Source organism: Eulemur rufifrons, chromosome 29, assembly GCF_041146395.1.
Source record: "Eulemur rufifrons isolate Redbay chromosome 29, OSU_ERuf_1, whole genome shotgun sequence".
Lineage (NCBI taxonomy): Eukaryota > Metazoa > Chordata > Mammalia > Primates > Lemuridae > Eulemur > Eulemur rufifrons.
This window is the reverse complement of record NC_091011.1, coordinates 90,853,676-90,871,468: the sequence shown is the minus strand read 5'-3', so window position 1 is coordinate 90,871,468 and position 17,793 is coordinate 90,853,676. Positions and strand designations below refer to the sequence as shown.

General features: G+C 37.1%; 2 protein-coding genes across 2 annotated transcripts; both read right to left on the bottom strand.

Moving 5' to 3' along the window:
* Positions 1-4,108: 4,108 nt before the first annotated feature.
* LOC138377348 (olfactory receptor 2A2-like) lies at positions 4,109-5,041 on the bottom strand. The gene has a single exon (XM_069462196.1). The coding sequence runs from the start codon at positions 5,039-5,041 to the stop codon at positions 4,109-4,111; it is 933 nt and encodes a 310-aa protein (XP_069318297.1).
* An 8,421-nt stretch (positions 5,042-13,462) lies between these two features.
* LOC138377336 (olfactory receptor 2A2-like) lies at positions 13,463-14,395 on the bottom strand. The gene has a single exon (XM_069462182.1). It carries the CDS (start codon positions 14,393-14,395, stop codon positions 13,463-13,465), a length of 933 nt encoding a protein of 310 aa, XP_069318283.1.
* Positions 14,396-17,793: the final 3,398 nt, after the last annotated feature.

The following is a 17,793-nucleotide window of genomic DNA, read 5'->3' as shown; positions in this document are numbered from 1 at the left end:
ATGAGGAAGTATTAATAGAACCACAAGCAACAATTCTTGAGCCTTTATTGCCTTTCAGAAAATGTGCCAAATGGACTAGATATTTTAATCTACTCATCATCTTCGTTTTACAGATATAAAGACTGAAGTATAAATATACCATCTGCTACTCTTTAAGCATGCTCCAGAATCTGGGAATTGCCGAGAAGCTTTCAAAGAGTCTATGGTATAAAAAGTACCTTCACAATAATATTTAGACAATTTTTATCTTTTATTTATTTATTTATTTATTTTGAGACAGAGTCTTGCTTTGTTGCCCGGGCTAGAGTGAGTGCCATGGCGTCAGCCTAGCTCACAGCAACCTCACACTCCTGGGCTCAAGCAATCCTTCTGCCTCAGCCTCCCAAGTAGCTGGGACTACAGGCATGTGCCACCATGCCTGGCTAATTTTTTTTTTCTATATATGTATTTTTAGCTGTCGAGATCATTTCTTTCTATTTTTAGTAGAGACAGGGTCTGGTTCTTGCTCAGGCTGGTCTCGAACTCCTGACCTTGAGCAATCCTCCCACCTGGGCCTCCCAGAGTGCTAGGATTACAGGCGTGAGCCACCACGCCCGGCCTCTTTTTTTACTCTTATTCTCTCATGAGTACACAATTAATTTTTCTAGAGGCTACCTGATATGTGATGCTAGAGCAAATAGAAGGCAGAAAATATACAAAATACAACTGTCTTCTATTAAGCCAAATATGTAAAAAAATTGCAAAAATGTGAAACATACTTTCTTTTATACTATTTTTATAAAAGTTATTTTTCATAAAACATTTGTATTAACGTATTATGGAGGCCTTTTAAAATTAATGGAAGTAAATATTTAATAAATTATCAGTTTTGATTTCTATTATGGTAAATATCATTAAATATACCTACATGAGCAAAATATCTTCAGATACTCAGTAATTTTTAGGAGTTTAAAAGTGTCCAGAGACTGAAAAGTTAGGGAATCATTGCACTAAATAATAGATCACCAATCTAGCAAGGGTGAGAGCTGGAATCAAATGATCTTTATTTAACACCAAAGGTGTATTCATTTTCTATCTCTGCTCCAACAAATTAATGAAAACTTTAAGTGGCTTCAAATAACACATATCTGGCATCTCACAGTTTCCACTCTTCAGAAGTCCTGGTGTGGGTCAGCTGCACTCTCTACACAGGTCTCACAGGCTAAATCAATGTGTGGCTGGGGCTGCAATCCCCATCTGACACTTGGGATCCTCTGTCAAGTTCAATGAGTGGTTGGATTTGAGTCCTGTGATTGTAGGACTGAAGTCTCTGTCCATTTCTGTTGTTGGCTGTCCTGTGGGGTTACCCTCAGCTGCTTGCTGTCACTTTCTGATCCTCACACACAGCCCCCTGCTTGTTCAGAGCAGCAATGTTTTGTTAAGTCCTTTACACACTTCAAATCCAACTTCCTCCTCTGCTACTAGATGAAGAAAACTCCCAGCTTTTAGAAGGCTCACCTGATTATCACCAAGACAACTTCCACATTTTAACATGCATTGATTTGCAAAGTCCCTTCACAGCAGTACCTAGATTAGTGTTTGAATAACACAGATCTTGGGGGGCCATCTAGAGAATTCTGCCTACCCCACAAAACCTTTTTTTTTTTAACCACTGAGTAATGCTTTCATTTTTGTTAGGTCCTATAATTTTTTCCTCAAAAAGTTGATATCCTGTCGATGCTATCTTTATTATCAGCCTCATGCTGTAAGTGCACCCCGAGGGCCACTCAGACCATAGCACCAGCCTAGCTAAAGGGAGGCCATTGTGCTTCCAGGATGCTTTCAGCTTGCTCTGTCTTCAAAGTTTAGGATTGACCTGCTGCTTGCTCACACAGCTGCCAGGTACAGGATTAGAAAATGATCTTCAGGAAAACCAGGTCAAGAGTCCAGAACAGGCCAACCCAGACTGCTGATGACAAGATCCACCAGAGGACCTATTGTTTGCTGATAGCCATCAAGCAAGTCCTGATGACTTGTACAAAGCTTGCTTTCTGCCAAAAACCCCCTTAGCTCTTCCGTTTGTAAGGGACTGTTGCTCAGTCAGCAAAGAAAGATCAGATGGTCTTTGAGACATTAGTCCACCCCCTCTCAGGCTGCTGGCCCCTGAATAAACCACCTTTCCTTCTCCAACACTCACCTCTCCTGTTTGGTTCTCAGGAGGCCGGCAGCCAAACCTGTGTTCAGTAAAAACATAGCTCCAGATTCCCTACCCAAAATAATAGTGGCCCCGAATCTAAATTCAGAAGGGAACAATTCCATGTCTGTGTCTTAATCTCAATATGATTAGAATATTGTAAAGGTTTCTTTTTAAATTTCAAATTTATATGAATTTAACTGTGTTATTCCTTTCTCATAGCGTTCACTCACCTGGCCCCTAGGGTCTCTTACAGCAAAATGATCATACTTTTCTGAGCATCTACGTTGAGAAGAGCATTTATATAACATATATAGCAATAGTGCCAGCATAAATATGCTTTTCTTTCAAAAAGAGAGATTTGCATTAAAATTCAAAGAAAATGATGCAAAGACGAGGGGAAAATAGCTTTTTCATCTCTTCCACTCTCTAAATAGGTGTGAGTATCAACATTGAAATTTAATCCAGAAGCTGGGTTCATACTCCATAGAGTTTTCAGTGGGGAGTGTAGAATAAATCATAATAATAAATTATTTTGTTCACTGTAATTTTTCCCTATTTTCAGAGCTAGAATTAAAACAACTACCATTTTTTTTTAGGTTGTTAATCTGAAATGTCAGATTTCGTTAAGTGCTAAGTTTGACAGTTGATATCTCTGACATTTCACTTTGACACTTCTTGTTTTATTTTTATTGTAAAGGTACATCCTCGGTCTTTCAAACACATGGTTTGGCTTGTGGTTATCTTTCATATTTTTATTTAGAACAATTTTTGTGAAATCATGGATAAGGAAAAAATTCATATTATTTTTGAATATTAGTTCTGTTGTGGAACCAATGCAGTGAATACAGCTCAAAATACCAGTGAAGTGTTTGGGAAGGTTTTGGCTAATGAGCACACAGTATGTCAATGGTTTGAGAAGTTCTGTTCTGGGGATTTTTATCTTGATAATTAACTATGTGGGTGACCTGAGACCAACGTGGATAATGATGAGCCGAAAGCTGTAGTGGAAGTGAATTAGCAGCAAGCTTTGATGTTACTGTTCTGACAATATTGAATCATTTGAAACAAATAGGCAAGGCAAAGAAGCTGAATAGATGGGATTGGCATGTATGAAATGAGCGTCAGATGAGAAATTGTCTCAAAGTTTACCTGTCTTTGGTGTCACGATACAAAGGTGGACGTTTTGTACACTGTATTGTTACGTGTGATGAAAGATGGATTATTTTTGCAAACGTTCTGCAAAATGGTTGGTTAAAGATGAAGTGCCAAAACACAGTCCAAAACCAAATATCCATCCAAAAAGGCTAATGGCATCTGTTTGCTGGTCCAGCGCTGGTATTATCCACTACAGCTTCATGAAATCTGGTCAATTACAGTGGATATCTATGGCAACCAGTTGGATGAAATGATGAGGATGCTTGTGATTAAGCAGCAGAGCTTGGTTAATACAGATAGGTCAATCCTCTTGCAAGACAACACTCAACTACATGTTGCACAAACAATGCTGCTCAGACTACAGAGGCTGGACTTGGAAACTCTCTGTCATCCACCGCATTTACCAGACCTTACACCAACTGACTACCACTTCATTCAGGCTCTAGAGCACTTCTTGCAACAAAATATATTCCATTCTCAACAACCTGTGGGAAAAACCTTTCATGATTTCATCGCCACTCTTGCTTCAGGTTCCTTTCCTGCTGGAATAAACAAGCTACCGTTAAGATGCCAAACTGTGCCCATAGTGTAGGCACATACTTTGTTTAACTGTAGTACTTCTTGTTTGACATATAATAAACTACACTTTTGGCTCAAAATCAGACATTAGTGACTGATATATCAAACTTCTAATTCGAATTTTTTTTTTAGTTTTTGCTTCAGTGAAACACAACTTTTAAAAGCAAAGCCCTACCCAACCACCATTCTACACACCCCTCACACAGACCTCTTCTTCTGCAATGCTCTGTAGAAAGCATCCTTCACCTGAGCGTTCCTCAGGCTGTAGATGAGGGGATTCAGCATTGGGTTAAAGAGGCTGTGGAACAGGGACAGCATTTTCTCCTGCTCCTCTCGTTGATTAGAGTCTGGGACCATATAAACCAACATGGCTATGCCAAAGAAGAGCCCAACCACACAGAGGTGGGAGGAGCAGGTGGAGAAGGCCTTTATGCGGCCCTCTTTTGACTGGATCTTTAGGATGGCCCAGAGGATGTGCATGTAGGAGACAAGCATCAAGCAAAGGGGTCCAACTAAGACAAAAACACAGGTAGCAAGGATGACGACTTGGTTGATCCAGGTGTCAGCACAGGCCAGCTTGAGGACAGACAGAATTTCACAGAAGACATGGTTCACATACCAAGGCCCACAGAAGGGCAATCTTAGAAGAAGAATTGCCTGTATCAGGGACAGGGTAAACCCACATGACCAGGAAGTGACAGCCAGGATTGTGCAGACTCTCCAGCCCATGGTGACAGTGTACTGGAGAGGGCAGCAGATGGCCACATACCGATCATAGGACATCACCACCAAAATCAGGCACTCTGTAGCAGCAAAGGCCAAATACAAGAATGTCTGCATTATGCATGGAGCAAAGGAGATGGTTCTCTCTTGGCTCAGTAGATTTGCCAACATATTGGGGACATTGTTGGAAGCATAGGACATGTCAAGGATGGCCAGGTGTGAGAGGAAGAAGTACATGGGGGTGTGCAGTCTGTGGTCCAGACAGATGAGTCCCAAGATCATGCCATTGGCCAGGAGGCTGAAGATATATAACAGGGAGAAGATCCAGAAGAGGAGCTCTTCCTTCTCTGCACTGAGCTGGAATCCCACTAGGATGAATTCTGTGACCCATGATTGGTTGCCTCCCATTCCTAAGTGGCAGTCCATCAAGGAATGAAGTGTGATAGAAAGGTCAGAACTGGAGAATCAATGAAGATTTGAGTTATTTATCTGAAAATGAGCTCAAAGAAAGGTTGTATATTCCTATTAGCCTCCCCGACTTCCCAAGATTTGCTCCTTTTTTTTTTTTTAGCATTTAATCATGAAATAAACTGACACTGAAAAGTGTCCAAAATTTTGTGAAGAACTGTATACCTTCATGCAGATTTAGCAAATGCTAACCTTTCTTATTTGTCTTATTCTCTTTCTCTCTATATACTTATTTTTTGACCCATTTGAGATTAAAGGGTGAATAGAATACCTACATACCCCCAATTCCTCAGTTTTTCACTATAAAAAAATCACTAACTAACCTGACCACAGTATAATTTTTAAAATCAGGAAATTTAATATTGACATGTTTCTTTTCTCTAATATGCAGTATTCTCCCTCCACTCAAACCTTTCCAGGATGTAATCCAAGATTACACATTATATTTAATGTCATTGTCATCTATCTTTAGTCTCCTTGCATGTGTAATATTTACTCAGTCTGTTTGTGCCTTCCCAGACACTGATATTTTGAAGAGTATATAGCAATTGTTTAGTAAAGTATTCCACAAATTGGAAATGTACAATGTTCTTCATGTTTGATTCAGATAATTCTCTTTCTGCAGAAAAAATAGTGTCTTCCTGTGTGCCTTCCGGCTAGGTGTGTGATGCTGATTTGTCCCATTGTTGGTGAAGCTAACATGGATCATGTGGTGAAGATGGTGCTTCTCAGATGTCTCTATTATACAATTATTATATTTTCCCTAATTAGACTCTGGAGCATTCATTAAAATTATGATATATCTTGTTCCTCATAGAAGAACTACTCACTACTAGTTTCTTTCAGTAACTATTTTTAGCATCCATTGATTATTTTGGCTGACTCAATTATTAGTAATGATGATTGAAAATGTGTTGTTCTAATTCCATCATTGCTTTTATATTTATTAGTTGCAATTTTAGTATAATGAAATGCTTCATTTATCTATCAATCTATGTATCTATCTATCATCTATCTATGCATTCATCTATGAGTATGGATTCGTAGCATTTTTTTATTCAATGGGTTATACTTCATTATTATCATTTTTTCTGATGCTTAATTTTTCTATATTTAGACTCAAGTATATATATATATATATATATATATATATTTTAAATATCGTCCAAGACATGGTTTATACTTTCTTAAAGAAGTCTATAATTGCAATTTGATTATTTGAAAATTTAAAATATTTAAAAGCAGTGTTTGCAAAGGAGAAATTCAAATAAGCATAATGATATGGACTATATATATTTTATCAATAGATAAAATGGCCATATGTAAAAGTATCTATAGTGGATTGAATGATGACCCCAGAAAGATATGTCCTCATCCTAATCCTCAACACTGGTGAATATTGCCTTATTTGGAAAATATTGTATTTGTAGATGTGATTAATTTAAGAATCTTGAGATGAGATAATCCTCCTCAATTTTATGGATGAGCCGTAATTCCAATGACAAGTGTCCTCAGGAGATAAAGGCAGAAGAAAATTTTAAAAAACTGGAGGCAAGGTGATGTGAAGATGGAGCAGAGACAGGTGTGGCCAGAAACCGAGGAGGCTGACACTAGCCATCCTCGGTTGGTGGAGGCAAGAAATGCATTCTCCCTTAGAGTGCCCAGAGGGAGTGTTAGTCTATCAGATTTCAGATTTCTAGCAGACTCCAGAACTGTGAAAGAATAAATACCTATTGTTTTAAGCAACCACATTTGTGGTAATTTGTTAAGCCAGCTGTAAAAAACAAGCACAGTATCTGATACCTGTTTTGAATTGATGTTTATATGAAGACAATTTCAGAGCAATAGCTTTTTGGAGAAATACTACTTCATATGGAGGTCAAATAATCTCAGAAGTAAGTTTGAAGATACATGTGACAACATTATGAACTTCTGCACACTATAAGCCTAAGAAGGATCAGTTACATGGGCAATGTTTCTTTGAAAAATTGACTTAGTAAAACAGAGAGACAAAATTATAGATTTTTAAATTTCTATAAATATATTGCTTTTGAAAAGGGCTCTATATATGTGTGCTCTAAATTATTTTTGCTACAATTAAGGAATATTCCTATAGAGTGTCAAGTGAAGCATAACATATTTTACATAGACACATTTGGATATAATAATACTCAATGTCTGAAACAAATTTAATTTCTGAATGTAAAGGATAACAATATTGTTGAAGATAATTCAATCTATTGCTATCCAGTAAGAACATTTGATTCTTGACATTTTAGTTTGGTTATTTTTTATGGATTAATAAATCTCATCTTCATTACCCTTTCCATTTTGCTGTAAGAAAATGGAGAGCATAGAAAATAAAATTGAAGATAGATTAAAATTTTAAGCAGCTACCACACTGGAATAGAGAAGAAAATATCTCGGTGGCAATACCTAAAATATTACCTTCCCAATACAATAGATAAACAACAGTAGCTCAGGAAACAGAAGGTTCCCATGATTAGTATGAGCAATTTTCTACCCAGGCAGGCCTGCAACCCAGACAGTTTCTCTAGCTAAGGTGCTTTATTCTGTTTCTCCAACTCTTAATAGAGGTGTTGGCTGCTGACTTCTTCTATCCTATTTTTAATAGGAAACATATTCATATAAAACACAGTGATTTCAAATCTGAAAGTTATGATCAAGTGATAACCTGGGATACTTCTGAAAAGAAATATTATATGAGAAACTTACCTCTTACACTGTTTCAACAAGAAAAAAATTTACTGCAACTGTTGCTGGAATTATTTCTTCCATTGAGAGAGGTTTTCCCAGCCACTGATATCTTTATTTAGGCTAGGTAATATATAGAGTCCTTTTATTAATTTGCGGATTTCAGAGCCTTATTCAGAGACAATGCCTGGATATAAAGCCTCTCATTCTCTGATCCTTTGTCATGGAGGCAGTGGCTCTAGCTCTGACCACCACACCAGGACACAGGAGCAGGTGGTGGTGAGAGGGAGTCCTGGGGCCTCCCCCCCACCCCCATCCATAGCACAACAGGAAAAAGTTTTCAGCAGAAGAGAGGGATGTTTGTGTCTATTCCAACTACCTGCAATATACGCTTTGAATCAGAAGGGAAGATTACACAGGGATGTCCTTCCTCTGGCATAGCCAATGTGATTTCTGCTGTCATCCTATTTCACCTTCTTGTACTGAAAACCACCTCCCAGCACAAATGAAAATTGTCTATATAAGAGATGGTAGCACTGGACTTTCTCGCAGGAAAATACTTTGACCTAGAATAACCCCTACTAGTTGAGCAACATACCTCTAAATGGGTAAGAACCCTATTCCTTCTGGTAGCCTTCATAGGATTAAATCCCAGATATACACAGATTCAAGGGACTCGCTGAAACTTCTTCAAGGAACCCCAAGAGTATAGCTTTTATTTTAGAATCAGATGAATAAAAACATTCTTGAGTTTCTCTTGAGGATTCAAATTCCCAGAAGAATCATAAGGTGTCACACCTATTTAATCTTCTCCCTTAAGGACAGAGGGAGAGAGATCTCTCAATGTTCTCTCTGGAGGGGAGCAAAGATTGTGTTTGATTGCCCTCAGAGGAAAGATTCTAGGGAACAGGGGGGCAGATATTGGCAACACACTGTTTCTGCATAAACTTTCAAATATCTCAAGGGTGACAAACTTGAGACAGGTGTCACAAATTGCAATATCTTAGCTCTTAAAATTATTATGATTTTATGACTTTATCATTCTCTACAATCCCCATTAAGGATTATGAGTGGATGTGACTTTTAGGTGGTTGAGGGACGGTTCCCATGGAACCTGGTATGGCAACCCTGAGAAGGAATAGAGCTCCCAATGCCGAGGTGTATCTGTGTCTGCAGTGGGAAGTGATGGATACAAATGAGGAAGTATTAAAATAATCATAAGCCACAATTATTGAGCTCTCATTATGTTTCAGAAAATGTGCCAAATGGACTAGATATTTTAATCTACTCATCATCATCATTTTACAGACTGAAGTATAAATGTACTATCTGCTATTCTTTAAGCATGGTCTAGAACTCTGGGAATTGCTGAGAAGCTTTCAAAGAGTCTATGGGATAAAAAATACCTTCACAATAATACTTAGACAATTTTTATGTTTTTTTACCCTTATTCTCTCATGAGTGTACAATTAATCTTTTCACAGGCTACCTAATAATGTGATATTACAACAAATAGAATGGAGAAAAAGATACAAAATTCAACTGTTTACTATTAAGCCAAATATATTTAAAAAATTGCAAAAATGTGAAACACTTTATTTTATACTATTTTGATAAAAGTTATTTTTCATAAAACATTTATATTAATGTATCATGGAGGCCCTTTAAAATTAATGGAAGTAAATATTTAATAAATTATCAGTTTTAACTTCTATTATGATAAATATCATTAATTATACCTACATGAGCAAAATATCTTCAGATTCTCAGTAATTTTTAGGAGTTTAAAAGAGACTGAAAAGTTAGGGAATCATTGCACTAAATAATAGATCACCAATCTAGCAAGGGCAAGAGCTGCAAAAAAATGATCTTTATTTAATATCAAAGGTGTATTCATTTTCTATGTCTGCTCCAACAAATTAAGGCAAACTTTAAGTGGCTTCAAATAACACATATCTGGCATCTCACAGTTTCCACTCTTCAGAAGTCCTGGTGTGGATCAGCTGGAGTCTGTACACAGACCTCACAGGCTAAGTCAATGTGTGGCTGGGGCTGCAATCCCCATCTGACACTTGGGATCCTCTTTCAAGTTCAGTGGTTGGACTTGATTCCTGTGATTGTAGGACTGAAGTCTCTGTCCATTTCTGTTGTTGGCTGTCCTTTGGGGTTACCCTCAGCTGCTTGCTGTCACTTTCTGATCCTCACACACAGCCCCCTGCTTGTTCAGAGCAGCAGTGTTTTGTTAAGTCCTTTACACACTTCAAATCCAACTTCCTCCTCTGCTACTAGATGGAAAAAACTCCCAGCTTTTAGAAGGCTCACCTGATTATCACCAAGACAACTTCCACATTTTAACATGCATCGATTTGCAAAGTACCTTCACAACACTACCTAGATTAGTGTTTGAATAATAAAAGCTTAGTGGTCCATCTAGAGAATTCTGCCTACTCCACATTTTTTTTTTAACCACTGAGTAATGCTTTCATTTTTGTTAGGTCCTATAATTTTTTCCTCAAAAAGTTGATATCCTGTCGATGCTATCTTTATTGTCAGCCTCATGCTGTAAGTGCACCCCGAGGGCCACTCAGACCATAGCACCAGCCTAGCTAAAGGGAGGCCATTGTGCTTCCAGGATGCTTTCAGCTTGCTCTGTCTTCAAAGTTTTTTGACCTGCTGCTTGCTCATACAGCTGCCAGGTACAGGATTAGAAAATGATCTTCAGGAAAACCAGGTCAAGAGTCCAGAACAGGCCAACCCAGACTGCTGATGACAAGATCCACCAGAGGACCTATTGTTTGCTGATAGCCATCAAGCAAGTCCTGATGACTTGCACAAAGCTTGCTTTCTGCCAAAAACCCCCTTAGCTCTTCCGTTTGTAAGGGACTGTTGCTCAGTCAGCAAAGAAAGATCAGATGGTCTTTGAGACATTAGTCCACCCCCTCTCAGGCTGCTGGCCCCTGAATAAACCACCTTTCCTTCTCCAACACTCACCTCTCCTGTTTGGTTCTCAGGAGGCCGGCAGCCAAACCTGTGTTCAGTAAAAACATAGCTCCAGATTCCCTACCCAAAATAATAGTGGCCCCGAATCTAAATTCAGAAGGGAACAATTCCATGTCTGTGTCTTAATCTCAATATGATTAGAACATTGTAAAGGTTTCTTTTTAAATTTCAAATTTACATGAATTTAACTGTGTTATTCCTTTCTTATATGGTTCATTCACCAGGCCCTTGGCCTAGGGTCTCTTACAGCAAAATGATCATACTTTTCTGAGCATCTACATTTGGAAGAGCATGTATGTAACATATATAGCTATAGTGTCAGCATAAATATGCCTAACATTTGGAAGAGTCAGTGTAAGGTGGGAATAGACCTAAGGAAGTAGCTGATGAGTCTTCTAAAGTGATGACATACATTTTTATATTTTAACACAGATCTGATACCTGCTTCCTTCCTTTATTTGTACCCTCTGATAATGTTGTTCAGAACAATTTAGCACAGAAATTAGCTGGGTTTTAGCTAAATTAAGTTCTTCCACAAACCAGTCATTTTCTAGTGGCATCACCTTTTGAGGAAGCTTTAACTTGATCTCACAATCCATTTGATCCATGCCTGGCCATGCTCTTATGAATACTGCATTCCTAGCCCAGCCACCTCCATTTTCAGGCCTCATTATTTGGGGGCCTTTTGCAGAGAAATTCCTCAGGCACCTCTTCCCTCTGGGGAGTGAGGGAAAACTTGACACTTTTTCTCCACTCTGACTCAGTATTCAGTATGTTTCCACACCTACCTCTTTCTTTTCTCCCCGTCCTCTCCCCTCCTATGCTCTCAGGTTCATGAAACATCAGCACCTTTTGTTTGTGGCTCCTTCAGCAGGAAAGTGATCCCTACATCTGCAATGATCCACCTGCTCTTTGCCCAGCACAGTTCCATAGGGATAAATGCAGCAGTGTGGGAATTGGAACTTACTCTGGTTCAATCTCTTGCCTATGCTATCACAGTAAATGATTAAAGGCTTGACTGTTGCTCTCACTTTGGCTTGTTGCTGTATTTGACTACTCATACACCTAGCCATTAAGCTGATTTTTCTGTATAGAACTTTATCCTTCAACCTTGCTGAATTAATTAGTTCTAATTAATTTTATTTTTAGCAAATTTCTTAAAAATTTCTATATATAGGATTATTTCACTTGGCAATATGGTTTTCTTATGCCTTCCCAATCTAGATACCTTTCATTTATTTTTCTTGTATAATTGCTCTGGCTAGTACCTGCAGTAAGTATAGTGCTGAATAGAAGCAGCAAGAGAGGACCTCCTTGATAATTGTTTCTCATTTGTGAGGAAAGCATCCAGTCGTTAACAATTAGAATTTTAGCTGTGGTTTTCTTATCATCCCTTTATCTGATTGAAGATGTTCCAGTTTGCTGAGTGTGTGTTGGTGTGTGTTTGTCAGGAAAGGATGTTGGAATTGTCAAATGATTTTATTATATGTAATAAGATGATCATGTTTTTTATTTCCTTTAATTAACATGGTATATTATATTGATTGAGTTTTGAATGTAAAAACAACGTTGCATTCTGGAATAAATCTCACTTGATATTGATATTTAATCATTGTAATATATGCTGGATCTGGTTTGCTGATATTTGTTGAGGATTTTATCTGTGTTCATAAGGAAATCCATCTGTTTTCATTTCTTGTGATGTGTTTGTTTTGTTTGGTATCAGAATGACACTGGCCTCATAGAATCAGTTGGGAAATATTTCATTTTCTTCCATTTTGTGAAAGATTTTTGTGAAGAAAATTCTTCTTTTCAAATTAAGTATAATTTACTATTGTAGGAATGTGGTCCATGGCTTTATTTGGCAAAAGTTTTAAAATTACCAATTCAACTTCTTTATTTATTATACTCTATTCAGATTATCTGTTTATTTTTGAGTGAGTTGGTAGACTGTGTCTTTCTTGGAATTTTTCCTTTTAGCTAAGTTTCTAATTGTTGGCATAGAGCTGTTCACAGTATTCCCTAATAATCCATTTTATATCTGCAAGGTTGGTCATGATTTTCCTTTACATGCCTGATTTTATTAATTTGAGTGCTTTTTTGTTGTTGTTGTTGTTATAGCTAGATAAAGTTTGCCAACGTTGTTGATCTTTTCAAGGAAACAAGATTTACTTTCATTGACTTTATTTATTGTGTTCCTGTTTTTTATTTCATTTATATACATTCTAATGTATTTTATTTCATTTTTATACATTCTAATGTATATTATTTCATTCTTTCTGCTTGCTTTGAGCCTAGTTTGCTTTTCTTCCAAAAGGAGAGATTTTCAATAAAATGCCAATACAATGATGCAAATACCAGGGGAAAATAGCTTTTCCATCTCTTCCACTGTCTAAATAGGTGTGACTCTTAACACTGACATTTAATTCAGAAACTGGGTTCATACTCCATAGAGTTTTTAGAGGGGAAAACAATGTAAAATAATATATTATTTTGTTCACTATAATTTTGCCTTATTTTCAGAGCTAGAATTACAATTATCATTTTATATCAAACTTCTAGTTACAAAATTTTTCAGATTTTTTGCTTCAGTGAAACACAAGTGTTAAAAGCAAATCCCTATCCAACTACTATTCTATCTACCCCTCACACAGACCTCTTCTTCTGCAATGCTCTGTGGAAGGCATCCTTCACCTGAGCGTTCCTCAGGCTGTAGATGAGGGGATTCAGCATTGGGTTAAAGAGGCTGTGGAACAGGGACAGCATTTTCTCCTGCTCCTCTCGTTGATTAGAGTCTGGGACCATATAAACCAACATGGCTATGCCAAAGAAGAGCCCAACCACACAGAGGTGGGAGGAGCAGGTGGAGAAGGCCTTTATGCGGCCCTCTTTTGACTGGATCTTTAGGATGGCCCAGAGGATGTGCATGTAGGAGACAAGCATCAAGCAAAGGGGCCCTACTAAGACAAAAACACAGGTAGCAAGGATGACGACTTGGTTGATCCAGGTGTCAGCACAGGCCAGCTTGAGGACAGACAGAATTTCACAGAAGAGGTGATTCACATCCCGGGGCCCACAGAAGGGCAACCTTAGAAGGAGAATTGCCTGTATCAGGGACAGGGTAAACCCACATGACCAGGAAGTGACAGCCAGGATTGTGCACACTCTCCAGTTCATGATGACAGTGTAGTGGAGAGGGTGGCAGATGGCCACATACCGATCATAAGACATCACCATCAAAATCAGACACTCTGTGTTTGCAAAAGCCATATACAAGAATGTCTGTATTATGCATGGAATAAAGGAGATGGCTCTGGTCTGGTTCAGTAGGTTTGCCAACATCTTGGGGACATTGTTGGAAGCATAGGACATGTCAAGGATGGCCAGGTGTGAGAGGAAGAAGTACATGGGAGTGTGCAGTCTGTGGTCCAGACAGATGAGTCCCAAGATCATGCCATTGGCCAGGAGGCTGAATATATATAACAGGGAGAAGATCCAGAAGAGGAGCTCTTCCTTCTCTGCACTGAGCTGGAATCCCACTAGGATGAATTCTGTGATCCATGATTGGTTGCCTCCCATTCCTAAGTGACAGTCCGTCAAGGAATGAAGTGTGATAGAAAGGTCAGAACTGGAGAATCAATGAAGATTTGAGTTATTTATCTGAAAATGAGCTCAAAGAAAGGTTGTATGTTCCTATTAGACAGCCTCCCCAACTTCCCAAGATTTGCTCCCTTATTGTGTTTAGCATTTAATCATGAAATAAATTTATACTTACAGAAAGGTGTCAAGAATTTTGTAAATAACTCCTTATGCTTTCATGTAGATTTAGCAAATGCTAACATTCCTTTCTTATTTATCTTATTCTCTTTCTCTCTATATACTTATTTTCTGAACCATTTGAGATTAAAGTATGGACAAAATTTCTGTTTACCCCTAAGTTCTTCATTTTTTCACTATAAAAATTATTCACTGACCTGAACACAGTATAATTATTAAAATCAGGAAATTTAATATTGACATGTTTCTCTTCTATGATATACAGTATTCTCCCTCCACTGGAACCTGTCCAGGACATAATCCAAGATTACATATTATATTTAATGTCATCTGTCTTTAGTCTCCTTACATGTGTAATATTTACTCAGTCTGTTTATACCTTTCCAGACACTGATATTTTTAAGATTGTACAGCAATTGTTTAGTAGAATGTTCCACAAATTGGGAGTGTACAGTGTTCCTCATGTTTTGATTTGGATTATTCACTTTCTGTAGGAAAAATAGTGTCATCCTGTGTGCATTCTGATTAGGTGTGTGGTGGTAATTTGTCCCATTATTGGTGAAGCTAACATGGATCATGTGGTGAAGATGGTGCTTCTCAGATGTCTCTTTTATACAATTATTATATTTTCCCTAAGTAGACTCTGGAACATTCATTAAAAGTATGAATCTTCCTCATAGAAGATTGGAAATTATCTATCTTCCTCATAGAAGATTGGAAATTATCTATCTTCCTCATAGAAGAACTATGCACTACTTGTTTCTCTCAGTCGCTATTTTTACCATCCATTGATTATCTTGCCTGACTCAGTTATTAGTAATGATGATTGACAATGTGTTGTTCTAACTCCATCATTGCTTGTACATTTATTAGTTGCAATTTTGCTATAAATAAATGCTCTATCATCTATCTATGCATTCATCTATTAGTATGGTTTCATAGGATTTTTTTTTATTCAGCAGGTTATACTTCATTGTTACCATTTTTTATGCTTAATTTTTCTATATATGGACCCTCCAAGCTTGCTTCTCTGTTTCTTTAACATGGTTCCCTCATGTTCGAGCACTTCCCTAGTTCTGATATGATCCATCATTTCAGGCTCAGCTTATACATTCTTCACTTCAGCCACAATACAGCTATTTTCCCCAAAGGATCTAATACTTTTAATGAAGAAATATATTTATAAACTAATATCTGGATGTTATTGGATTTTTAATAATTTATATTTTCATCATGGTAATTTATATTTTATGATGTTTATCATGAAGATATCATAAATTTGATATTCTCATTTAAAAGTAAGAGCATATAACAAATTGTTACAGGGGATGATACATTCTCAGAATGACTTCTGAAAACTGACTGTAACTTAACCGACTTCCTTTCTGGAGTCAAGTCTGTTTCACTAAATTAACGTTATCATTGAAGAGAATGGTCTTGATATTATTTATCTTATTGTTTGTTATTTTATGTTTGTAATCCCAATACCTTATTAGTCATCAGGTTTATATTACTTTCTTGCTTTTATTCTTATTTAGAAAATTATAGACTCCTGATCATTTTAGATTTAGTGTGGCTCACTGTGTGAACAGGGGGGTACCTACCTTGTGTGACACTTTGACATCATGTTTTAAAATCTTCTTAGGAAAACATTAGGAAACTCTAGGTAAATGAATGAGAGATAATACCTTGAAACATCCAGCCAAAGGTGATCCTCATTAACAATTATACAAGCAGTCACACCTTTTTACTATTCACTTATTTCCTATATATCGTGAATTTAAAAGTTATATGAAACAATATTGTTTAACTAGTTCTATCATATATCATGAGCCATTTTCCATGTCAGAATATTTCTTTGCAACATACTTTCAACAGCTGTCTATTATTTGCTTACATGCAAATATTATAATTTTATTTAATATATTATCTCATCATTAGATTATATGCAATATAAGGCTTCAATAATTAAATTATATATATATATATGACTTCTTTGGTTAATTTGTTTTGTTTATTTCATGAAATTTTGATAGTGAATTCTTAAATTTAGAAGTGCTCAGTCAGGTCAATCAAACAACTTATCTATGTGTATGTATATACAGGTATATGTCTATCTCTAGTCATCTAAAAATCACACAAGCAGAAATCCTAGATATATTAAGGCTTATCGCTCTAAAAAGCCACCCAGTGGAAGAGAGTGTCTGACTTAGTAATGATGACTCTATAGTCTCAAGTTCATCTTCTTTCTGTCGTTATCCACTTTCATGGCTGCTCCTTTCACATTGGCTTCCCTTTTTAATGCTTTGGTGAAAAACTGTCTAAAATCAGCTTCCTTTGGTTCATTTTTATCTCAGTTTGATATTAGATACTGAGAAAGAAGAAAATACCTTAAATGGAAATTAATACTCGACAAAGCTTAAGTATAACCTGGCTTGTATTGTGTGTAGTTACGTGGTTACCAGGATAAAATTATCTCCTATTCTACCTGCAGCCCTGAACTGTTTATGCTCTGAGTCGAATCAGGTGGCACAATGTTATGTGGCATTTGTTTGTGTTTTTTACTCTCCAGGGCCCATGTGATCCCATGTGTAAGAACCATCTTAACATTACTCTTCAGATTTCCTGCCTAGACATCTTCCTACCTACATTATTAGGAACAAGAGATACAGATTTCTCATGTTGTCTCTTATCTAGTATTTTATTCTCAATTCCAGTTTCTGGCTTTCGAGGAAGTCCTATTTCATTGGTGACTGACACCCGGAATGATTTGACTCTTCACTATACATTAAACAGTAGGGAATATCAATCTGGGTACCGTGGCTCACACCTGTAATTCCAGCGACTCAGGAGGCTGAGATTGGAGGATCACTGAGGCCAGGAGTTTGAGCCTGGGTAACAGAGCAAGGCCAAGTCTGCACACCCAAAAAAAAAAAGGAGGGGCTATCTTCACCTACACAGGAATTACAAGTCATGTTAAACAATAAAAACCATAACATTTTAAAAAGTTGCATAAATATAATTTCAGATTATTATACGTGGCTTATAGTCAGGTTTCTACAGAGCAGATGATGAGATAATGCATTCCTATGTAGTTACAAGTTGTGTCTTTTAAGAGATTGGATAAAATTTTAATTTGTACTTATTATTTACTTAGTTCTTTAATGCATAAGAGTGTAAGATGATTCAGTAATAAAAAA

Coding starts and splice junctions, on each gene's coding strand:
- LOC138377348 (XM_069462196.1), bottom strand. CDS start 5,041: ATGGGAGGCAACCAATCATGGGTCACAGAATTCATCCTAGTGGGATTC.
- LOC138377336 (XM_069462182.1), bottom strand. CDS start 14,395: ATGGGAGGCAACCAATCATGGATCACAGAATTCATCCTAGTGGGATTC.